The sequence below is a fragment of the Nomascus leucogenys genome, chromosome 22a (genome assembly GCF_006542625.1).
Source record: "Nomascus leucogenys isolate Asia chromosome 22a, Asia_NLE_v1, whole genome shotgun sequence".
Taxonomy (NCBI): domain Eukaryota; kingdom Metazoa; phylum Chordata; class Mammalia; order Primates; family Hylobatidae; genus Nomascus; species Nomascus leucogenys.
In genome coordinates this window covers 3367571-3391629 of record NC_044402.1, presented here as the reverse complement: position 1 = coordinate 3391629, position 24059 = coordinate 3367571, and the positions used below count along the sequence as shown (strand labels likewise).

The window sequence follows — 24059 nt, the reverse complement described above, 5'->3', positions numbered from 1 at the left end:
TTACAGGCATGAGCCACCATGCCTGGCTAATTTTGTATTTTTTTTAGTAGAGACGAGGTTTCTCCATATTGGTCAGGCTCGTCTTGAACTCCCGATCTCAGGTGATATGCCTGCCTCAGCCTCCCAAAGGGCTGGGATTACAGGCGTGAGTCACCACGCCCAGCCTCTTTTGCATTTTTATGAAGTTTTTAATATGAATAAGCCAAAATTTTAGATCACTTACTACTTTTTTTTGGTTTTTTTAGTAGAGATTAGGTCTCAAGCTCCTGGGCTCAGGCAATTCTTCTGCCTCAGCCTCTCACAGAGCTGGGATTATCGGTGTAAGCCACTGTGCCCGGCCTACTTTTTTTTTTTTTTAAATTGAATTTTTTTTGTTTTTTTTGATACAGAGTTTCACTCTTGTTGCCCAGGCTGGAGTGCAATGGCACAATCTCAACTCACCGCAACCTCTGCCTCCTGGGTTCAAGCGATTCTTCTGCCTCAGCCTCCTGAGTAGCTGGGATTACAGGCGCCCGCCACTGCGTCTGGCTAATTTTGTACTTTTTTTAGTAGAGACGGGGTTTCTCCATATTGGTCAGGCTGGTCTCGAACTCCCGACCTCAGGTGGTCTGCCTGCCTCAGCCTCCCGAAGTGCTAGCATTACAGGCATGAGCCACCGCACCCGGCCTAATTGAAATTTTTATTAAGATAACAGTCACTGCACTTGTATTTATAAGAAATCCTGAGTGCCCTTTACCCAGTTCACCGCAATGGTAACTGCAAAACTATAGTACACTGTCACAACCAAGCCTTGTCTACTTTTTCTTTTTTTCTAAATTGTGATAAAATACACATGAGATTTACCGTTAGTGGCAGTACATTTGCAGTGTTGTGCAACCATTGTCACTATATAGTTCCAGAACATTCTTTTTTTTTTTTTCTTTTTTGAGATGGAGTTTTGCCCTTGTTGCCCAGGCTGGAGTGCAGTGGCACAATCTGGGCTCACTGCAACCTCCGCCTCCCAGATTCAAGTGATTCTCCTGCCTCAGCCTCCCAAGACGCTAGGACTACAGGCATGCGCCAGCATGCCCGGCTAATTTTGTATTTTTAGTAGAGATGGAGTTTCACCATGTTGGCCAGGCTGGTCTCAAACTCCTAACCTCAAGTGATCCACCCGCCTAGGCCTCCCAAAGTGCTGGGATTACAGGCATGAGCCACCGTGCCAGCCTAGTTCCAGAACATCCTTATCCCTCAAGAAAGCCCCTACCAATGCGAAGCCACTCCCCATTCCTCCTCCCTCCTCCTGTCTCCCAGCCTCTGGCAGCTGCTCACCTGATTTCTACCTGGGATTTTCCTCTTCTGGATGTTTCATAGAAATGGAATCCTGGCTGGGCGCGGTGGCTCACACCTGTAATCCCAGTACTTTGGGAGGCCAAGACAGGTGGATCACAAGGTCAGGAGTTCAAAACCAGCCTGGCCAAGATGGTGAAACCCTGTCTCTATCCCAGTACTTTGGGAGGCCGAGGTGGGTGGATCACAAGGTCAGGAGTTCAAGACCAGCCTGGCCAAGATGGTGAACCCTGTCTCTACTAAAAATACAAAAATTAGCTGGGCATGGTGGCAGGCGCCTATAATCCCAGCTACTCGGGAGGCTGAGGCAGGAGAACCACTTGAACCTGAGAGGCAGAGGTTGCAGTGAGCCAACATCGCGCCATTGCACTCCAGCCTGGGCGACAAGAGCAAAACTCTGTGTCAAAAAGAATAAAAAGGAATCCTACAGTGTGTGGCCCTGAGTGATACGTGCTCTCTCTGACAGCCCCTGAGTGTGTCTGGGTTTTGTCTGTTTAAATGAGGGTTTATTCGGCCCCAGACTTCTGGTACAAACCAGAGGACAGCTAGCCGCTCTCGCACTCAGCACAGCTAACAAACCAGCAGTGCCAGGCTCAGCCGGGAGTTCTTTTGCCTCCAAAGAAAGGCTCAAGAAGAATCTACACTAACTTTAGTGGAGGCACTTACATCCACTAAAAATAAAGCAAAAACAAGCAAATCCAGGTGACAGTTACAAAAAAAAAAATACAGTGAGTTTATAAAATAAATACAGCGAAGGTGTGTTGAGGCCGCCAGTGAATCAGGTCACTGTGATGAAAGCCACGCAGCAGGTCTGTGTGTTAACCCCACACGGCACCATCCTTGCTCACTGTGAGCAAACAGTGGAATTCCCTGCTCCCAAGATCCTGTGCTGCTTCCCACTGGCACCACTCTGAGACCGTAAGAAATCGGTTTTCTCCAGAGGAAGATGATGAAGTCATTTGCTTCGAGGTCCAGCGATTATCATTGTTTCTGACCTAATAGAAAATCATCCCTCACTGATGCCCAGCCCTGCTGGTCTCGAAGCCCCTCGCAGGCATCATGTCATGACACCCAGGGTGTGCCCAGAGCCCCGGCAGGCAGGACTGCCAGGCAGGGCTAGGACCAAGCCTCTCTGTTACCAACCCAGAGAGCAGTCAGCAAAGCAACCCCCGAGTTTGCCAACTTTTCAAGCATTGGTTTTTTTGTCTATTGAAACCTCGGTGTGTTTTAGCAGAGCATTCCCGAGTCACCCGACATCTGTGGCTCGGGATCATGATTGCCGTGACCACCCGGGGTGCTACGCGCCGCCCCGGCCTGGTGTCTGCCCTGAAAAGGTCCAGACTCAAGCAGAGCAGACACCCCAGGGCCACTTTGCCAGTCCTTCAACAGGCGCCATGGGCTCCGCCTCCAAAGCCTGTACCACCAGCCCCTGGCTTATTGCACCAGCGTCCGGAACGGGGTTCTTGTTCTACCTGCCCTTCCCTGCAGCTTGTCCTCACTGCAGCCAGAACGGTCCTCTGATGACATGTGCTAGTTCACATCTCTCCTCTTTTTTTTTTTTGAGACAGAGTCTCACTCTTATTGCCCAGGCTGGAGTGCAATGGCACGATCTCAGCTCTCTGCAACCTCTGCCTCCCGGGTTCAAGCGATTCTCCTGTCTCAGGCTCCCGAGTTACTGGAATTACAGGCACATGCCACCACACCCGATTGATTTTGTATTTTTAGTAGAGATGGGGTTTCATCATATTGGTCAGGCTAGTCTCGAACTCCTGACCTCAGGTGATCCACCCGCCTGGGCCTCCCAAAGTGCTGGGATTACAGGTGTGAGCCACCGTGCTCGGCCCACATCTCTCCTCTTTTTTTACTTTTATTTTGTTTATTATTACAGAGGGTCTTGCTCTGTTTCCCAAGCCAGAGTGCAATGGCACGAATATGGCTTACTGCAGCCTCAAAATCCTGGGCTCAAGTAATCCTCCTGCCTCAGATTCCTAAGTAGCTAGGACTATAGGCACATGCCACCATGCCCAGATAATTTTTTAAATTTTGGTAGAGACAAGGTCTTGCTGTTGCCCAGGCTCGTCTCAAACTCCTTGGCTCAAGCAGTCCTCCCTCCTTGGTCTTCCAAAGTGCTGGCATTACAGGTGTGAGACACCGTGCCCAGCCCTTTCCTCTTTTCACAACCTTCTGGCAGCTTCCCACGTCACTCAGAATGAAATCACACTTCTTCCCTCAGCCTGAAGCCTGCCATCAGCCCTGGCAGCCACTCTGGCCTCACCACTGGGCTGCAGCCTCCCAGCCTCCTTGCTGCAACCCTGAGCTACCCTCAGTTCTACACTTGCTGGGGCTGCTGGGTACCTTCCCTAGGTGTTGGCAAGATCACTGCCCCTCCACTCCGGGCAGAGTCAGGGTGTCCCTCTGGCCCTTCTCTCTGTTACGCAGTATGGCATTGGTTTGTCCGGGTTGTGCCCCACCCTCCCAGTAGGATGGCAGCTCTGGGTGGGCAGAAACAAGTGTTTTGTTTGCAGTTGAGGTTTCCCCAAAACCCAGCATGTGTGGGTGCTCATTCGTCGAACAAATGATCACATGCCTCCAATTAGAGGTGTCCAGGAGACAGCTGGTGCGAGGCCTTGGGCCACATGAACCCTGCCAGTGGTAGGGGTGGTATGGCATACCATGGAACCCAGTCTGGGAAATACTGGGTAAAGGCATGAGGCAAGATGATAAACCTGGAAAGATGTGTCCAGAATGACTTGCTCTTCCTCTTTTAAAGAGCATTTACTGGTGTCCCCATGTGCTTTTCATCAGACTGTGCTCTCCCACCCTCTGAGACCTGGCCTCCATCCCTACCCCTTCCTGAAGCCCTCCTGGGCTGTCTGCAGGCCGGCCTCCCACCTAGAGTGAGGGCCCTGCCAGGGAGTGCCAGTCCTCCTTTCAGAGAGAAGCCACTATGCCATGAGCTTCCGTCGTGTAAAGTCAGACCCAGACAGCCCGGGCCCTGGTGTCAGGAGTGTGGCAGCAGCCGGGGCCGGGGCTCACCTTCTGCTTCTTGGGCCGGCCACTGGTCACACAGGTGCGCTCAAATTGGGAAGCTCTGTCATGCTGTGCACTTAGGATTTGTGTAGTTTTCAAGTGTATGTTTTCCTCCAGTAATACAAAATAGAGTTTCTTTTTATTGGATGAAAGCAGGTGAGGGGCTGCGGACGCAGGATGTTTCCGAGGGAAGCAGGCGGCCAGGGTCCGTCCTCCATGCACCTCCTCGGCGTCAGGCTGGGCTGGAGCTGGGCAGACGTGGCCTCCTCCTGCAGGGAGCTCCCAGGCAGCACAGCGGCCCTTCCCAGAGGCCTGGCAGGCAGCGTGAGTGGGGTTGTGAAGGGTGGGCAGCAGCCTGCCAGGTGAGCAATGTGTGAGGGGGCGTGTGTGTCCAGAAGGGATGACTGGCAAGGCCAGGGTGAGGCTGGGTGCCGCCTGCTCTTCCGACCATATTCTGTTCTAGCGGCTTCTAGTAAAGGCTCTTAATGGGTGGAGGCTCACGTCAGGAGGCAGAGCCCGGAGGCGAGAGAGCCAAGGGAGACAGGGAAGTTTTATGTTCCAGAGACGTTGCGAGGCGATGGAGAGAAGAGGAAAGGGGTGCGGGGTAGCCATCCTCTGCCTGCTCACGAGCACTTCTCCGCCTGCCACCGTGCTGCCTCCAGCACCCATCTTTCTCTATCTGGAGACCCCTCAGAGACTCCACTTTGGTCCTTGCTGTTCTTGCCCTTCCCCTGAAGCAGTCGTCTCCTCCTCTCTCCATCATTCCTGTTGTCCTTCACTTACTATTCAAAAGCTAGCGGCTTCAAACCACAGCGCGTCTCAGCTCTGGGCCAGGACTACGGGCAGTGTGTGGGGGAGTCCTGGCTCTGCTTCACCACAGCGGGGCCCTGGCCAGTGGGCTGAATGGCAAGGCCTGGGCCACTTTTCTGTCTCCTCCACGCGGCCTTCTGAGTGGGGAAGGCAGGTGCCTGGCGGGAGCCTCTCCTCCACACAGCCTGGTGGCCTCAGCTGGCAGGCTTCTTCCCCAGCCTCCTGGCCTCCCCACCCAGCCCTGCTTTGCAGAGTGATCACAGGCCTCTCCCCTCCCTTCCCTGGAGCCCCTGCATCCCCTGGAATGGGGGCTTAGCCTAGAGCAGCGCTTCCCCAAATCTGCACCTCTGAACCCCAGGTCCATGGAATGAAAATGGATGTGATGTATAGAAAGGGGGTTCCATAGCCAAACAAGTTAAGCTAGGCTCCGAGGGAAGGTGGTGAATATAAATCCCAAACATCTGATCCTAGCACAGCCAGTGGTGGGGACCTGCCTGAGTGCGCTCCAGGTGGTCCCTGGGGACTCGGCCCTGGCACCCCTGCCCTCCTGGACTGCATCCCACAGCCTCGCTGGCCACCCCACCCCAGCCTCCCTGCTGTGACGGGGCAGGGGCTGCGGTGACCCCGCAGCACAGGCGCGGCTCCCTCGGATTCCTTGGATCTCACCGGTGCATCTGGGGTTCTGCGTGGAAAGTGGCTCGGGCTTCCAGTGCCGCTCTGCTTTAAGCTGGGACCGCTGTCCAGGGTGGTGCCCAGCCTTCTGGCCTCTGCCATCCAACCCTTCCCTCTCTCCCCTCAGTGGCCCTGTGTCCTCCGGGCGTCAACTCTAATGCCACCTCCTCGCCTGACCACCCTCTGCCAGTTGCTCATTTTATTTCCTGGTGGTGCCTCCCATATCTGAACCTAGCCTGGTGTTTACGTCCAACTGCCGGCTCTGGTGCTACCTGAGAGCCCCATCCAGCCCACTCACGACGGCTTCCAGAGCCTGTGCCTGTAACCTGGGCGAATGTGTGGAGTGAGAGACCAAAGGGCTGAGGGAGCAGTGAAGGGAGCCCCTCGCCAGGACTCTAGGACTCTGTTCTCTCTGTGTCTCTTAAAATAGCTCACTCGCGGCTGGGCGCGGTGGCTCACGCCTGTAATCCCAGCACCTTGGGAGGCCGAGCCGGGCAGATCACTTGAGGTCAGGAGTTCTAGATCAGCCTGGCCAACATGGTGAAACCCCGTCTCTACTAAAAATACAAAAATTAGCTGGGCTCGGAGGTGGGCACCCGTAATCCCAGCTACTTGGGAGGCTGAGGCAGGAGAATCCCTTGAAACCAGGAGGCAGAGGTTGCAGTGAGCCAAGATCACGCCACTGCACTCCAGACAGAGTGAGACTCAAAAAAAAAACTAGCTCGGCCGGGTGAACCAATAATCCCAGCACTTTGGGAGGCCCAGGTGGGTGGATCACCTGAGGTCAGGAGTTCAAGAGCAGCCTCAACATGGAGAAACCCCGTCTCTACTAAAAATACAAAATTAGCCTGGCATGGTGGTGCATGCCTGTAATCTCAGCTACTCGGGAGGCTGAGGCAGGAGAATTGCTTGAACCTGGGAGGCGGAGGTTGCGGTGAGCCGAGATCGCACCATTGCACTCCAGCCTGGGCAACAAGAGCGAAACTCCGTCTCAAAAAAAAAAGAAAAAAAAAAAAGCTAGCTCATTCACCCCACTGGCAGGCTGAGACCTGCAGTCACTCCAACTGCACCCTGAGTGAGCTCACACAAGAGAGAACTTTGGCCAGGCACGGTGGCTCACGCCTGTAATCTCAGCACTTTGGGAGGCCAAGGTGAATGGCTCACTTGAACCCAGGAGTTCAAGACCAGCCTGGGCAACTTGGCGAAACCCAGTGGCTACAACAAAACCCAGTGGCGGGGGATCCCGGGCTGGCGTTTTTGTTTCTCACAGTGCCCACCACGGTCCTTCACAGCCAGGTCCGCCGCACCTCTCCTCTCATTCCTCCACTCTCTGCTCACCTGGGCCATCCCTGCCCTTCTTGGTCTCCTGCTGGAGTCCATGCTGGCATCTGCTGGGCTGTCCCTCAGTCTGGCCCACCTGACATTCTGGAGACAAGTGACCATCTCCCCTGTGAGACTGGCACCAGGAGCAGGACGTGGCCTCTCCGCCTCCTGTGGGGCCCACACTGGCTGCTGCATGCTGCCACTAATATGTCCCCAGTTTCGGAAGTCTCCTGTCCTTCCTTTTGTCACCCAACTCCTGCCTTCCCTGAAAGTCCCTTCCCACTTCCAGCCCGCCGGGGTCAGCTTGGTCAGCGTCCATTCCAGCCCCAACGACCAGATGCTGTGGGTGCTTGACAGCAGGTGGAACGTGCACGTGCGGACCGGGATCACCGAGGAGATGCCTGTGGGGACCGCCTGGGAGCACGTGCCAGGTAGGAGCCCGCAGACAGAGCCTGTGGTGCCGGCCAGCCGGGGCTACCATCACTGGGGGCTGCTGGGCGCTCCCTCCAGGCTGCTGTCTGTGAGGCAGCCTGGTCCCCACCACACCGTAGCCTTTGTGCTGGGGCTGTGCTGTTGCCGCTGCTTCCTGGGCCAGGGGACAAGCCTCCCGTCATGTTCCTTGTTAGGGGAACCCAGGCCGTCCTGCTGGTGCTTTTATGGGAGGGCAGTTTGCACACTGCCCAGGCCCTTCTGTCCTTTGACTTCTGGCTTTCGGTGGCTTTGCTGGCCCTGCCAACTGGGCATCCTTTCCCTCAGCTCCTGCCCCAAGCCCAGCCCATCATGGGCACTCCGTCCCCGCAGGGACCCTGGTGGAGGTGTGCAGCGTCACAAGAATGGGCTCGGGAAGCAACGGCCCATCCCGTCCATGGCAGGGGCTCAGGAGGGACCCTGTCTGCCCACAGGGTTGCAGGCCTGCCAGCTGGCGCTGAGCACCAGGACCGTGTGGGCCCGCTGTCCAAACGGAGATCTCGCCCGGCGGTACGGCGTCACAGACAAGAACCCCGCCGGAGACTACTGGAAGAAAATTCCCGGCAGTGTGTCATGTTTCACAGGCAAGTGCCAGGGGCCAGTGGGCTCAAGGCCCCTTGGGGTTCCCAGGGCTCCTGTGGACCATGCTGGGGGGCTCTCAAGCCGACCCCGCTGGGCTCCACTCTCGCAAAGCAAGAACTGAGGGCAAAGCAAGAGTGTGTCCCAGGGAGGGAAGGGGCTGGACACCTGGGCTCTGCCAGAGTCTCCTGGGCAAGGACAAGGTGCTGTTGACATCCACTTACAGCTGAGGGTACGAGGTTCACATGGAGATGGTGGCTTGTCCAGTGTCCCCCACCTAGAATGTGGCAAGCCCAGACCTGCACCCAAGCTCCCAGCTCCATCTGTGCCCACCCTGCAGGCTGTGTGATTGACAGGTATGTGATTGGCTCTTGTCCCTGCAGTGACTGCGTCAGATGAGCTGTGGGCTGTGGGCCCGCCTGGCTACCTCCTCCAACGGCTGACAAAGACGTTCAGCCACTCACACGGCACCCAGAAGAGCAGCCAGGCCGCCATGCCCCACCCCGAGGACCTGGAGGACGAGTGGGAGGTCATCTGAAGGAGCCCTGGCAGAGTCACGCGGAGGGGCCCAGCGTCTGTGGTGGGCACAGTGGCTTCGGAGTCACTCCCTGGTGGACGTGCTGCCTCAACACTTGTCCAGACACCTCTGGCCAGGTTGGACTCACACACTTACTTTCATCTATGTTGGTTTCTGTCTCGTTCCAGAACCCACAGCCTCCACCCGTGGCTGGCGTGATTGCTGCAGCAGTGGCGCCTCCGAGCTCAGGACAGTGGTGACTGCCCGGCTGCATGCACTCCGATTACCCGCGTGCTGCCATCTGGTCTCATCCACAGATAGCTCCAGCTTTTGCTGGTGGGAGTGGTCTCCGGACGCCTCCCAGAACCTAGGGTAGCCGGGCAGCTGGTTTGGCCCAGGGGCTCTTTCCACATTAGTAGCCCCAGGGCCAGATGGAGCTAAAGGTCAGCTCTCTGCAGCGCAGGATGTGCTCGGTGATGGCTTTGTCCCATCACAGGGGGGTGTCCCCCCAGAGACAAAGCTGCAGAGCACATTCCACGCCAGACGCTCTGGCCAGGAAGCCGAGGCCGGGCTTGAGAGGAGAGCGCTGGCCATGCCAGGAGAGAACCATGCACATGCACAACACACCACACCTCACCACACCACACCTCACCACACAACACACCACACCACACCACACAACACGCCACACTGCACTGCACCATACCTCACCACACAACACACCACACACACCGCACCACACCACACCTCACCACACCACACCACACCACACACACACCACACCACACACACACCACACACCACACCACACCACACAACACGCCACACCGCACCACACAACACGCCACACCGCACCACACAACACGCCACACCACACCACACAACACGCCACACTGCACTGCACCATACCTCACCACACCACAGCACACACCTCACCACACAACACACCACACACCACACCGCACCACACCACACCTCACCACACCACACCACACCACACACCACACCACACCACACACCACACCACACACCACACCACACCTCACCACACCACACCATACCTCACACCACAGCACACACCTCACCACACAACACACCACACACCACACCACACCTCACACCTCACCACACACCACACCACACCTGACCACACACCACACCTCACCACACCGCACTGCACCTCACCACACCACACCACACACCACACCTCACCTCACCACACCTCACCACACACCACACCACACCTCACCACACCTCACCACACCTCACCACACCACACACCACACCACACCACACCACACACCACACCACACCACACCACACACCACACACCACACCTCACCACACCACACCACACCACACACCACACCACACCACACCTCACCACACCACACCACACACCACACCTCACCACACCACACCACACACACCACACCACACCTCACCACACCACACCACACCACACACCACACCACACACCACACCACACACCACACCACACCACACACCACACCACACCACACACCACACCTCACCACACCACACCACACCACACCACACACCACACCACAGCACACACCACACCACACCCCACACCTCACCACACCACACCACACACCACACCACACACCACACCTTACCACACCACACCTCACCACACACCACACCACACCACACCTCACCACACCACACCACACCACACACCACACCACACCACACACCACACCACACCACACACCACACCTCACCACACCACACCACACCACACACCACACACCACACCTCACCACACCACACCACACCACACACCACACCACACCACACACCACACCTCACCACACCACACCACACACCACACACCACACCTCACCACACCACACCACACACCACACCACACCACACCTCACCACACCACACCACACCACACCACACACCACACCACACCTCACCACACCACACCACACACCACACCTCACCACACCACACCACACACCACACCTCACCACACCACACACCACACCTTACCACACCACACCTCACCACACCACACCTCACTGCACCGCACGTCACCGCACCGCACCTCACCACACCACACCACACCTCACCTCGCTGCCCACACACGGCGCAGGCTGCCCACCTCCTGGAGAGCACACTTCAGCTGAAACAGTAAAGCCTGATGGGTGCAAATGGAACCTGGATGTGTGCACGTGTGTCCCAGGCAGGGACAGCACAGGAGGGTGCATGGGGCGTGGGGGAGGTGAGCAAGGGCCGCTCGCTTAGAAATGTCTTTGGAATGGTATGTAACTAATGCTGCTGGCGGACATCCTAAAACCAGATGCATCCTCAGAGGATGAGTCTACTAATTATTGCCTTTTTTGTTGTATTAAAAACCTGCATAAAATACCTCATTTCAAATCAAATCTTACAAATTTAGAAGAGATGTATTTTCCGAAAACAGTGGAAGGCCTTTGTTCCTTCCCAGGTTTGTCCTGAGCCTGCATTGTCCTTGCCTGCAGCCTCAGAGGGGCAGGCAACCCCGCACAGACTTGACTGGCAGGGCGGTCACTGGACCTGCGGGCTGGCTCCGAGTGGCAGCCCATGCCTTCTGCAGGGTATGAGTTGACACTCGACAGGTTGAAACCAGTGCCTCTATGGACGGCTGCCGTAGCCCCTTCAGACAATGGGCAGTGCCCACCCCGCCCACTGGCATCTGTGCGTGAGGGCTAGGCCGCCCTGCCACACATCCCGCCCCCTCCTGGAGGCAGCTTCAGGACAGGACACCAGGCTGGCTGCTTTTTTTAGCCTGCCTCTGGCCCAGGCCCAGTCCTCGGTGTCAGGGAGCCCCCAGGCCACAGGTGGAGGGTGATAAAATATGTTCTCTGACAGGACCCAGCCAGCCACATAGGTGGAGGTTTTCCATGTCCAAATGAGGTCAAGATGCCGAAATCCCAGATCTGACTTCACACTTCCCTTTTCTAGAACCTTTTGTAAAAGTTGGTGGCAGCAGAGGCAGCCCCAGGCCGGGCTGCACCTCTCTGTGTCTGTTGTGCCTTGCCCGGCGCCTCACGGATGGCAAAGCTCTCCTCACCCACGGGACTGTAGTGCAATTAAACCCGCGTCTAGGTGATGCTTTTAAACTTGTAGCTTCGTGCTTTGTACAGTTTTCTTTCTGGTTTTAACTTTTAGTTGTGCTTTGAGTCAGTGCAATAAACTAGACTTTTTCCAAACCTGGCCGAGTGTGGTGCCTGAGCTGTGAGAAGTGCCCTCAGCCGACACTCACGAGGGCAGTGCAAGGGAGAGCCTGCCAGCCCAGCCCCACCGCAGGGAGAGTGCGTCAGCAGACCTGTCCCGGCCTGGCTGGTGTTGAAATACACACCGGTTTGCCCAAGTGGCTGTTACGGGGGAATGGCCACTCCAGAGCTGGCTGCACCCCATGGTAGCCTCTGAGGAGGAGGCTGCGGGGTGAGGTCCAGGGCTGCCTCCTCATGGAGCTGTGAGCAGGCGTTGGAGGGGTTCGAGCCGCTGGTTCTACATCTCCAGCCAGCAAACGAAACCATATCGCAGAAGTGCCCTGCTGGAAACTAGCACATGCAAAAGATGACGCCCAGAACAGCAGCAGGACACACCATGTACCAGAAAATGACCTCAGCAAGAAATCTCAGGCCGTGTGAAGAGTGGCAAAGCTTTCCAGAAGGCATAAAAGGAAACCTGAATAAAGGAAGATATGTTCCACATTCCTGGATGGAGGACTACACACATTACGGAAAGACCTCACTCTTTCCAAAGGAATTTATAGGTGTAGCTTGATTTCAGTTCAAATCCCCACTGGGATTGTTTTGTTGGGGCAGGCAGGGAGGAATAATGTTAGTGCCCACAAATGCCCATGACTGTGCCCAATGTGCTTCTCACCAGAGCCCTGCAAGGTGAAGTCTCATTAGCCCCTTGAGACTCAGAGAGGTTAGGTAACTTGCTCAAGGTCACACAGCACTGGGACTGGAAGCCAGCTCTGTAGAACTGCAGACCTGTGCTGTTTGATGCCTCCTCACTGTCCCCTGTCACTCCTGGGAAGAGGAAACGGGTGAGAACTGCTAAGTGATGACAGTTAGAGCCCCAGCATGGGCCACTCTATCGAATGGCATGGCGCAGACCCTCAGAGGGCCAGGCAGCAGCCTAGCGAGGCCCACAGGGAGGGAGCAGAATGGAGAGGGCATCTCAGATGCGTTTAAGGAGCGGCAGGGGTGGGGCAGGGGGGTGTCACAACTAATGTGGCCACTGCTTCATTCTCTGGGCAAAATAATATTAAATGGATTAAAGAATCTAAAACCAGTGGGAAAACTGTCTGATTTCTGGATGGCAAAGGCTTTCTAAACTCAAAAGTGATGGGACAAGCCACAGAGGAAAATAAGTACATAGATTTGATTTCTCCAATATATAGAAATGCTGCTGGGCACAGTGATGTGCAGTTGTAGTCCCAGCTACTTGGGAGGCCAAGGCAGGAGGATTACTTGAGCCCAGGAGTTTGAGGCTGCAATGAACTATGATCACACCACTGCACTCCAGCCTCGGCGACCGAGCAAGACCTTGTTTCTCAAAAATAAATAAATAGAAGGAAATAAATGTAAAAATGCTGCAAATTAAAAACCTCAAAGAAGGGAAATAATTGCAACAAATGGGAATTGATGTTGAATAGTTACCTTAAAAACTTATACAACAATAAGAGGAGTGCGCCCTTCGGCAGCACATATACAAAAATTGTAACGATACAGAGATTAGCATGGCCCCTGCGCAAGGATGACTCGCAAATTCATGAAGCTTTCCATAAATATATTTATTAAAAACCAATAGGAGGAGCACTTCGAGTCGAGTGTAAGGGCCCTTCACAAAAGCAGAAGGAACACTGGTCCGAACCCCCAGCACCCCAGAAGCAGCGGTGAGATGGGAGCAGCTTGGGAGCCCCCCATTGGCGCCGCCCTACTGGGGAAGCCGGCCCGTACGTAGGCTTTGCATCTCGCCACCTCCACTTCTGTCCTCAAGAACAAGTCCTAAGTCAAGGAAAACAGCACAGCCTGTTTATAATTAGGAAACACTTAAAACAGCCTGGCATTGGGAACAGCCATGTTAACGTGAGCAAATTCCTCTCATGAAATAGCCTGCAGCTGTTAAGAAGCACGTGTGTGCAGGAAGCAGACGCGCAGGACCTCACCGTGCCAGCGTGAAGTTCCCGGGCATGGTCATGAAAACGTGGTTCTGTAGGAAATCAGAGGGAGAAAGGGAGAGAAGGGGGAGGGAGACAACCCAAACGCTGGAGGGTATTTGTTGTAAACTTCAAACGTTTGGCAGGTTTGAAATTTTTCGTAACTCCAGGGAGGAGCAAGAGGGGCGAAAAGAAACAAGTTCTCTACTTGTGATGAGCAGCTGGTCACAGTGGTTGCCTGGAGTATATACCTTTTTATATCCTTTGAATTTCCAGCCATGTAAATGTATTATTTATTCCAAAAATAAATCAGATTTACATTTTAAAAATTCAGTTGTCTCTGACTATTTTTTGTTATCAAGGCCGGTTGAGTCAAATATCACAAAGTAGACACCAATGACTTCTTAAAAATCATATTTACAAAGTACAATGAGGGAAATGCTTATACTACAGTAAGGTTAAAAAAATACTAAATTGTGTAACTGATCTGGTTTCATATATATATAAATATGCACAGAAAAAATGTAATATATATCTGCATAGAAAAAACCTGGAAGAAACATATGCCAGAATGCTAGCAGTGCTTGTATGCGTGCAGATGACGCAGTCAGTCGGCGCCTTTACTTGTACGTGAGCGCTTAGGGGCCCTGCCTCCAGGGACCACGTGGGGCAGTGGGGCGCTTGAGACAGTGTTTCCCTGGCAGGGCCCTGCCACATCGTGGCCGGACCTCTTTACTCAATCCCCAGTGTTCTACAGTGAGCGTGAATTTTATAAGCAGAAAGAAATTACTTTTAAGAGCCAGGCGCAGTGGCTCACGCTTGTAACCCCAGCACTCTGGGAGGCTGAGGCGGGCGGATCACAAGGTCCGAAGTTTGAGACCTGCCTGGCCAACATGCTGAAACCCAGTCTCTACTAAAAATACAAAAATTAGCTGGGCGTGGTGGTGAGCGCCTGTAATCCCAGCTACTCGGGAGACTGAGGCAGGAGAGTCGCTTGAACCTGGGAGGCGGAAGTTGCAGTGAGCTGAGACCACACCATTGCACTCCAGTCTGGACGACAGAGCGAGACATCTCAAAAAAATAAATAAATTACTTTTAAGAATCACCAGTAGAAATCTGTCTTTCCATCTTTTTTTTTTTTTTTTTTTGAGACGGAGTCTTGCTCTGTCGCCCAGGCTGGAGTGCAATGGCACAATCTTGGCTCACTGCAACCTCCGCCTCCTGGGTTCAAGCAATTCTGCCTCAACCTCCTGAGTAGTTGGGAGTACAGGTGCCTGCCACCACACCTGGCTAATTTTTGTATTTTTAGTAGAGACAGGGTTTCATCATGTTGGTCAGGCTGGTCTCGAACTCCTGACCTCGTGATCCCCCCGCCTTGGCCTCCCAAAGTGCTGGGATTACAGATGTGAGCCACTGCACCCAGCCTTTCCCTCCATCTTGATTGCAGTGGTAATTACACACATGTAGACATTCATCAGAACTCATCAAAGTATACACTTAAGTCTGTGCATTTTATTACATGTAAGTAACCCTCAATCTGAAAAGTATCAGGGCAAAACCACACACTGTAGAGGGGCAGGGCTCCTCCACCAGTTACTCACTTCCCTTGAAACAGAAGCTCAAACGTGGAGTAGTCTTCTGTGACTAAACTTGTTTTCCGCCCTCCCAACTTCCAGGAAGATCCTTCTTCTGAATAGGATTTGAGGTAACTTAGGAAACTGCTCTCAATACGGAATTTTAAAGTTGGTGAAGAAGTCGACAGAAGAGGAAGTCACGGTAGGAAAACCAAGGTACTATCGGGATGAAGTCAGCACGCAGAGCAAGCCCAGCGAGGCCCAGGCGCCAGAAGGCCTTGGTCCCTGCCCACCTCGCCCAAGCCAGCCAGACAGCACGGACTGCCCTACAAGGTCACCTCAGGGAGATGGGGGTGGTCTCTCACTGCTGGCTTTTGACGAGCCCAGGAGGGCTCAGCCTTCACTATCCTCCCTAACAGGCATTTGGGGTGCGGAGATGCTGACGCCTGAATAGGGTTGGGATTCGGGGCCCTTGGGAACACTGGGCACCTGGTGGGTGGGTGGAGGGGCAGGACTGGCTGCAGCCGTGTTTCCCTTAGAAACAGACTGGTGGAATTAACGAACTAAACAAATGAACCAAGGTGCTTTGCCCCCCAAAAAGTGAGTTTTGTTCTGTGTGGAGCGATTGCCTTTGGGAAGCCACCAAGGCCACCTGCCAACAGGCAAACGCTGTGCTGCCATCTCCCTGGCTGACTCTGGCCCTCCCAGTCCTGCAAGCTCATGGCCAGGACGATAACGATGACAGGGGCAACACCATGGTCCTCGCTGCCCTTCCTGGGACAGGAGGGCCCAGAAGACTGATAAGCCAAACCCAGGGCCACCCTCGGCTGCTTATCTGCCCAGCACCTTTCCTCTAGGTCCTCTCCTCCCACCAGTGCAGGGGTCTGGGAGGGGATTGCAGGGGAAGGTTCCTGAACCACAGATCCCTGGAGACTCAGTGGGAGCAGCTGTACCAGGAATTGGGCACCACTCTGCTGCCATAAGACTGCGTGAGAGCGTGAGAGCGACGGGCCAACTTCCTCTGACTTCCCTGTCCCCTCACCCAAATCGATGACATCAGGAGCTAATGGCCCAGGCTGCCCTCCTGCTGCGGTGCCCATAATTCCTCCGGCAGGCCCCGCCCTGCACTCCACGACCAGCCTGGGTGCCTCATCCTGGTCACCTGACAATGGGTTTCGTGGGGCCCACTCTCAGTGCCCGCCAGCCTGTGTCCTGCCTGGGCCAGGCAGTGAGTACTGGGGGCAGGCAGCTGCCTCACCCCTGCATGACCCCCCAGCCCAGGGGACTCAATGGCGCTGTCATCAAAGGGGCAGCTGTAGATCTAAGGGGGACATGGAAGGGGCTAGCCCTGGGCCTGTGGCATTGTGGGGGCTGACCTATAGAGAACAGAGCTGGAGCTGGGGAGACATGAAGTCTGCACATCTAGACCCCCAGCGAGGAGCCCAGGCTTTCTAGGCAGAAGCTGTTGGGGCATCAGGGCCCCATGGGCTCCCCAGACCCAGCCCCTAAGAACCACGACAGCTGTGCCAGGCCACTCCCGTCTCCACTTCCATACCCTCCAAAGGAGAGGTACCTCCCCCCTCCCATGGCATCTCCGATCTGAGGACCTGCCACCTCCCAAAGGACCGGAGGCCCTGATGCCCCCAAGAATTGGGCTTGGAAAGATGTTAATATCCATTGCCCCAAGTGCCAAGGTTCAGAGGCTGGACACACAGCAGCGGGGAAGTAGAGCCCTCACTCCAGCCTGCAGTCTGGGCTCTGTCACTGTGCTCTCTCTCCATCCTTCCCTCCCCACAACCAGGGCTGTGTGCCCACTTAACACACCACACACTTCCCAGAAACAGGAGTCACATCCTTTTCAGGGCTGGTAGGGTAGCTGAAGATGGCCCAAAACCTCCTGAATGGAAAAACCTTGATGGGGAGACTGAGGGCCAAGGCAGAAGTTTGTCCAAGGTCATCCCCAGAGTGGCGGATCCAGGACCCCGGGCAAGATCTTCCTACTGTCCAGGCCTCTCCCCCCGCTCTCTTGTGTGGCCCAGCACCCTGGACTCCTCCACGCCCAGGTGTGCTCCGCCCAGGCACGCTGGGGGCAGGGTGGGCAGCAGGTGCCCCCCCGCCAGCATAGTGGCTCTTCCTCCGGCAGATCTTCAGCCCTCTGCTCCTGGCAAGACACTGTGGCCCTCCTGCCCACGTTGGTGCGGGTTGAATTTCACGGCCCGGCAGAATTCCCAGGCAGGGCAGCCTGGCCATCCTCCCTGGTCTCTCGGCTCTGAGGGCATAGACCCAGCCTCTCAGCCTGGAGTCGTGGTGAATTCACGAACAAGTCTCCATCTCCAGAAACTTCCTGAAGAAAACAGCTCTCCAGGCTGGGGTAAGAAGCCTGTCCCTCTAGTGATACAACTACCCCTCAATAACCCCGGGCACCACCTGGCACCCACTGGGGGCCACCCAGGGAGCCCACCCAGCCCACTTCGGGCTTGGACAGAGGAGGCCTGGAGGAAGGCACATCTAACCCCACTGACCGGCATGCAGCTGGGCCAGGGGCCTGCTGCCACCGCAGAGGTGAGAAGCAAGAGCAGCAAGACCTGGTGCCCATTAGTCATGGGGGAAGAGCAAAAGGGGGCGACAGGGACAAATCCAGGCCTGGGTGGGCTGTCAGGGGGAGTGATATCCAAGGAGGAGCTGGTGATCAGAGAGGGGTGGAGGATACAAGGTACAACTTGTTCATGTCTCAACACCAGCCACCACGGGCCTGCCAGTTCTGCGTGCCCTCCCTGGCCCAGAGTCCACAGGGTGCAAAAGGCTGACCGCACAGGACCTCCTGTGAGAACCCTACGCTGCAGAGCTCGTTCTCTTGGCTTCCAGCCCTTTTTATACGCTGTCCTGCTGCTTGGACATGCCAGTCCCCACCCCTGCACCTACCCAGCTCCTGCTGCACTCAGCTGTCACCCACTCTGGGACACACACCTGTCCGAGGCTCTAGATCAAGGTGGGAGGTTGGTCCTCACTCCTTTCCGGGGCTGGACAGCGAGCTGAAGGTCCGAGCCCAGCTGCACCCACAAAACCTGCCACCTGGAACTCACCTGACCAAGCCCAGCCCCCAGTACACGCAACAGATGAGGCAGAAATTGTGCTGTACAGAGATCGATATATATAAAGTGCCGGTACAACGCTCTGAAAAATAGTTTTGTCCCAAAATCCAGCGCCTAGGGTGCTCCGGGCCTAGCCTTTGCCAGTGAGGTCCAACGGCTGCAGGAATGGGGGCAGCGGCAGCTCGTCCAGGGCCTCAGGGAAGCGGCCTGGAGAGATGGCGGTGACCAGCACCTGCATGGCGCGCGCGAAGAGCGAGGGCGGCGCCAGGCCCGCCAGCCACTGGAACTTGTCCTCACCCAACAGCCGCTGCCAGCGCGGCCGGTCGCCCAGCAGCTCCTGGCGGGCCGAGCCAGCGGCACCCACGGGGGTGTACAGCGCCAGGAGGTCCAGCAGCAGCAGGCGGCGCTGGCGCGGCTCTCCTGGAGCTGAGGCGGGGGCTCCGGCGGCGGAGGGAGTGGCCCCGGCGTCGCGGCCCAGCTGGCGCAGCAGCAGCTCGAGAGGCGTGAGGCCGCCGCCGTCGCGCAAACCGGGCGAGGCGCCGTGGCCCAGCAGCAGGAAGAGGCACTCGGGGCGCGCCAGCTCACAGGCCACGTGCAGCGACGTGCCACCGCCCTCCACGCGGCTGCAGCCACGCCGGTCCAGCACGCGCGCCCGCTCCTCGGCCGGGAAGTCGCGCAAGGTGCGCAGGATGCGGCGCAGAATGCCCACGCGGTTGTAGCGCACTGCCAGCGCCACGTGCGGCCCGGGAGCCGCGCAGCAGCGGAAGCCGGCGCTCGGCGGTGCGAGCGCACGCCGCGGGAACGTGGCCAGCAGGTAATGCGCGTACGCTTGGTGGTCGTGCACGAGCGCGTAGAGCAGCGCCTCAGAGGGCGAGTAGGCGGCGGCGCGCCCGCGCTCGTCCCAGTGGAAGGCCTCGCTGGCGCGCATATCCTCCAGCAGCCACACGGGTAGCAGGTCGCGCACTGCCTGGTAGAAGGCGAACGACGACTTGCGGCACTGCTTCTGCGCTCGCGAGCGCGCCGCGCCCGAACCCTCGGGCCCGCCGTCCGCGCCACCCCCAGGCCGCCGCGCGTCCCACGGCATGCTGGCGGCGGGGCGCTCCCCGGCCTCAAGGCATGGATCCCGCGAAGGCACGCCTGCGGGGAAAGGAAGGGGCCACGGTGAGGCGCGGGGAAACTGGGTAGGCCCAGGGACTCCCCTCTGCCCCTCACACAGCCCCTCCGGTCCTGGCCCACCAGGCCTTCGTACCTACCTCCAGCCTCCGCCAGGCCCTTCCAGTCACCCTACAGCTCCATCTCTCCCACGCCCAGAACCACCGCCTCCATCCTTGATCTAGCTGTACCTGTTCTCCCTCCTTGAAACTGACTTGCTCTCTGGCACCTCTGCTGGAAATGCCCTTGCTGCCCAGGCCCTCAAATCTCCCCTCCCCTCTCCAACCCAGGGACCCACTGGAAGAGCTTCTGTTCCCACCTAAGCCAGGTTCATACGACCCCAAATAAAGAAAAGGCCAGGGAGGAGATGAGAAAGCTTGAGCCCACATCTCAAGCTGAGGCAAATCCACTCTCCAGCCCAAGCGCAACCCTGACCCTGACCTCCGACCCCAGACCACTTGGAGGCCCCTGGAGCCTCTTCCTGGGCTGTTCAGAGGCATGATCTAGACTCAGACCTACCTGGTTCCTGCACCGCGATCACCTAGTTCCGGGGATGTGGGTATATCACTGTCCCTGGCCGAGCCTCAGCTTCATCTGTAAGAAAGGGGAGGGGTGGACGACGGCTGTGCGGGCGGGGTGAGCCTGGGGCGTGGCACCAGCCCTCTATCCAAACATGTTTGCTTACACGTTAGCACCCCTAGCTCCTGGGAGGAGACAGGAGGGTGAAAACAACCTGGAGACCGGTGTGCACCGCACTGCACAGTCTGCCATCCTCTTCAGGTCCCATACCTCTCTTCATCTCTCTGACTACTAGATGAAGCGGGTACTGCCATCCCACTTTCCAGCAGGGCACAAGCTTCTCCAATTCTCCAAGGTCAGCAAGCCACGGCAGAGCCAGGCCTAGAACTCAGGTCCCCTGCGTCTCAGTTTGGGCTCATTCCAGAATTAGTGGGGACCCCCAACCCACAGAGAATCGAGCTTGAGCCCTGACCCTGCCCTCTGAGTCCCCAGCCGCGACCTGAGCCTAGGCGTCTGACCTCTGGCTCCGTCCCAAGCTCCCTTCTACCTTCTTTCAAGGGTAAGCCCTTGGTCACAAGGGGCCTGGGACAGAAGGCAGGCCGCGTCCACACACACTGACTGGGTCACTATCACTGGCAGTAACTGAGTTAAAGAGAGCGGCACGGTGCGGGTAGGCTGTGGCCCGTGGGCAACACCGTGACCGGAGCCCCTTCCCCAAGCCTGGGCCTCTGGGCCCCAGATATGCCCTGTGCCGGCACGCGTGGGGCGCCGGGCGGGTTACGTAAAGTTCGGCCTCCCCACGTCACGGGGCAGAGTCACGGCCGCGGCTCGTGAATAGGGAGGTTGGGCCATCGAAGGCAGCGCCGCGCCCGAGGCCACCCGCCACCTCCTACCCGTCCCCTCCCGGCCTGCACGGCCAGACGTCGGGCGGCGGAGGGTCGCGGGGTCGAGCGGGGCGTCCGCGCGCAGGTGGCCGGCGCAGCGAGGGCTGCACCTGCGTGCGCGTGTGCCGGGGGAGGAGGGGGCGGCGGCCGCGGGCGCGGCGCGGCGGACGGGGACTCACCATGGGGGGCGCGGGGCCACAGGCCGGGCGTCCCCGCCCCTGCCGCGGGCCGGAGCGCGCGCTGTCCCCCGCGGGCGAGCGGGCGAAGGTCCCACGACGGACGCACGGGAGGGAGCCGCCGCCGCCCGCGCCCGCCGCAGCCGCGCTCTGAGCCGCCGCGGCCGGATCGCAGGGCGGCGGTGCCGTCGCCGGCGGCGGGCTGGCGGGCGGGCGGCGGGCGGCGGGCGGCGCAGTGCGGCCCCGGCCAGGCAGGACAGCGGGACCGTCCGCCGCCGCCATTGGCCTGCGCCGCCGGCCCCCGCCACCGCCCATTGGCCGCCGCGCTGCACCATTGTTACGTCACGGCCGGCGGGCGGGGCGCACCGCTGGACCCGCGGAAAACTTCGGAGAAACTTGAGGGAGCGCCGGCGGGGGGAACGGAGAGGAGGGGCGGGGCCGTGGCGAAAGGGGCGGGGCGTTGATGGGCGGAGGCAGGGCTCCCGGAACCTGAGCTGCGGGCGAAGAAAGGCTCCCAGCTCCGAGCTGCCCCAGCCGGAGAGGGCGCCGCTGCTCTGCGAACCCGGGCGCGCGCGTAGATGGCCCGCCCTCCGCCGTGCGTGACTTTCCTCGTCGCGTCCAGCTCCCCTTTTCTCTGACCTTCCGTGACCTTGGGAAAAACCTCCGGGCTGTTACCCCATATGCACATGGGAGGGCCGGGGGTAGGAGCCGCGACCCCTAAGGGCTCCACCGCCTTCTGCCCGGCCAGGGTCGTGCCTGGCGCGCCCCCGCTCCAGCTGACCCGCGCAAGGGAGGGAGGGGCGGACGGATGGGGACAGCTGTTTAGGAGCGCGCACTGCGCCCATCTCCGTCTCAACACTCTTGTTTCCACTTCGTTTCACGACCGCCAGCCACAGTGGACACGATGATCCCCAGTTCACCTGCCAGCAAATCAGGGCTCAAGAGGTGGCCTCAAAGAGAGGAGCGGCCAGGAGGGAAGCCGGGGATTTGCCCTGCGGTTCTTCCCACATTTGGGCGGGATAGATTCGATTGGGCCTCGGCCACCCCCACCGTCTCCGTCGGGGGTTCCAAGGTTTGGGGTCATGACCTAGGGGGCTTAGGAGCCTGGGTCCATCTCTACTAATTTATGGCCTCACTCGCCCCCAGCGGCTGGGAATTCTAGGCCCATTTTACAGATGTGGACGCAGATCTGGAGAGGGGCAATGACTGCTCAGCCCCCCACCCACCCTCCCAGACACGACCTTCCACCTGGAATCCCCCCACACACGTTCTCAGAGGCCAGGCAGCTGGGGTCTCATGGTGAAATCCCCACATTCCATGCGGGGGTCTTTCTGGTTCCTTCCCTAGAATGCTGTCCCTGCCCTTCCAGTATTCTCACCAGGGAGACCCTCCCACTCCCCCACTCCGCTCCAACCAAGCAAGGCCTCTGCCTCGCCCCGGTGGGAGGGGCCTGGTCTAGAGGGCACGCCCCTGCACACACACTCAGCCCTGTCCTGGCTTCTCTGTGTGCCCCAGCCAGTCAGTCTGGGTGGAAGTCTTACCTGGGCCCTCTCAACAGACCTAGGCAGGCCCCTGTCCCCAGCCCAACGAGCTCAATCCCTTAGGCACACACTCCACAGAGCAGTCCTGAGAGGCCAAGTGGACAGTACCACGAGGCAGGCAAGGCTGTGAGGCCCAGAGAGGGTCAGGCCACCCCAGCGCAGGTAGGCACTCACGTGCATCTCGCCCAGGCTGCCATGCATGGACCCACCAGAGGGATGACCAGACCCCACCAGCCCTGCCCCACCTCAGCAGGGGGGACCTTCCAGGCCACGCCATCTCTCCCAGGGAGTCCATGGCAACTGCCAAGCTTACAGCAACCAGGTTGTCAGCAGGAGTAGGGGTACAGAGGGCACTAGACCTGGCATCCGCACCCGCCTTTGCCTCAGCTCCACACGTCTCCTCCTGTATCTAGGCCTGTCTCCCTAGGGCTTCTCCCATCTGCCGGTTTTGGATGCCTCTGAGTATGATGGCGGGGAGAGCAAAGTGAGTGGAGGTCCTAGAGTCAACAATCGGCCTTTGGGAGCCCCAGACCCTGGGGGACATCTTGGGGAGATGGTGCCCAGGTGGGCTATCTGTGGCTCAAGGCTCCCCTGCTCTCTTGCCCTCTTCGAGGGCTGGAGTTGAGATACAGCTGTCTCCATAGCTACTGGTGGAACAAAGGTGAAAGGGCACCTGTGGATGACAGGCTGTGCACTGGGCCTCAGGGCGGGTCTCTCTCCACCCCTTGATGTCTTCCCTGCCCCCATGCCCTGACCTGCCCTCCTCACTGGGGATCCCAGAGGCCTTTTTTTTTCCCCAAGACAAAGTCTCATTCTGTCACCCAGACTGGAGTGCAGTGGCGCAATCTCAGCTCACTGCAACCTCCACTTCCCAGGTTCGAGCAATTGTCATGCCACAGCCTCCCAAGCAGCTGCGATTACAGGCATGCACCATCACGCACAGCTAGTTTTTGTATTTTTAGTAGAGACGGGGTTTTGCCATGTTGGCCAGGCTGGTCTCGAACGGTCTCGAACTCTTGGCCTCAAGTGATCTGCCTGCCCCAGAGACCTTTTTCTAAAAGCCAAGTCTGACCCTGTTTCTCTGCTGCCTAGAAGCTTCCTGTGGACATGGACATAGCCACAAAGTCCAGATGGGCAGAAAGAGGCATTTCTGGCAGAGGGCAAAGCAGGGGCAAAGTTCTGGAGTGTGACACAAAGGC

The 24059-nt window shown here is 57.7% G+C and overlaps 2 protein-coding genes and 1 non-coding gene across 6 annotated transcripts in view; 2 read left to right on the top strand and 1 right to left on the bottom strand.

Annotated features, from left to right (window-relative positions):
* TECPR2 (tectonin beta-propeller repeat containing 2) overlaps nt 1-9454 on the top strand; it is a 140162-nt gene extending 130708 nt beyond the window's left edge. For 2 of the 3 annotated variants that reach the window (XM_030804133.1, XM_030804134.1), the window contains exons 18-20: nt 7454-7595; nt 8067-8216; nt 8595-9454. In XM_030804133.1, the coding sequence (XP_030659993.1) occupies nt 7454-7595; nt 8067-8216; nt 8595-8749 (447 nt within the window). In that variant the 3' untranslated portion in view covers nt 8750-9454. The remainder of the gene's footprint in view (nt 1-7453; nt 7596-8066; nt 8217-8594) is intronic. The other variant, XM_030804135.1, reaches the window with a different exon arrangement.
* A 3996-nt stretch (nt 9455-13450) lies between these two features.
* On the top strand, nt 13451-13554 carry LOC115832543. The gene has a single exon (XR_004028075.1). It is a non-coding gene; the product is annotated as a U6 spliceosomal RNA (small nuclear RNA).
* ANKRD9 (ankyrin repeat domain 9) lies at nt 13542-21597 on the bottom strand. 2 transcript variants are annotated; one of them, XM_030804136.1, is made up of 3 exons: nt 21323-21597; nt 20260-20334; nt 13542-19725 (listed from the first exon to the last, which is right to left on the bottom strand). In XM_030804136.1, the coding sequence occupies exon 3, from the start codon at nt 19670-19672 to the stop codon at nt 18719-18721; it is 954 nt and encodes a 317-aa protein (XP_030659996.1). In that variant the 5' UTR covers nt 19673-19725; nt 20260-20334; nt 21323-21597; the 3' UTR covers nt 13542-18718. The 2 variants fall into 2 exon arrangements, with proteins under 2 accessions (XP_030659996.1, XP_012353426.2); XM_012497972.2 differs by lacking the exon at nt 21323-21597 and adding an exon at nt 20426-21288.
* Between the last annotated feature and the right edge of the window lie 2462 nt (nt 21598-24059).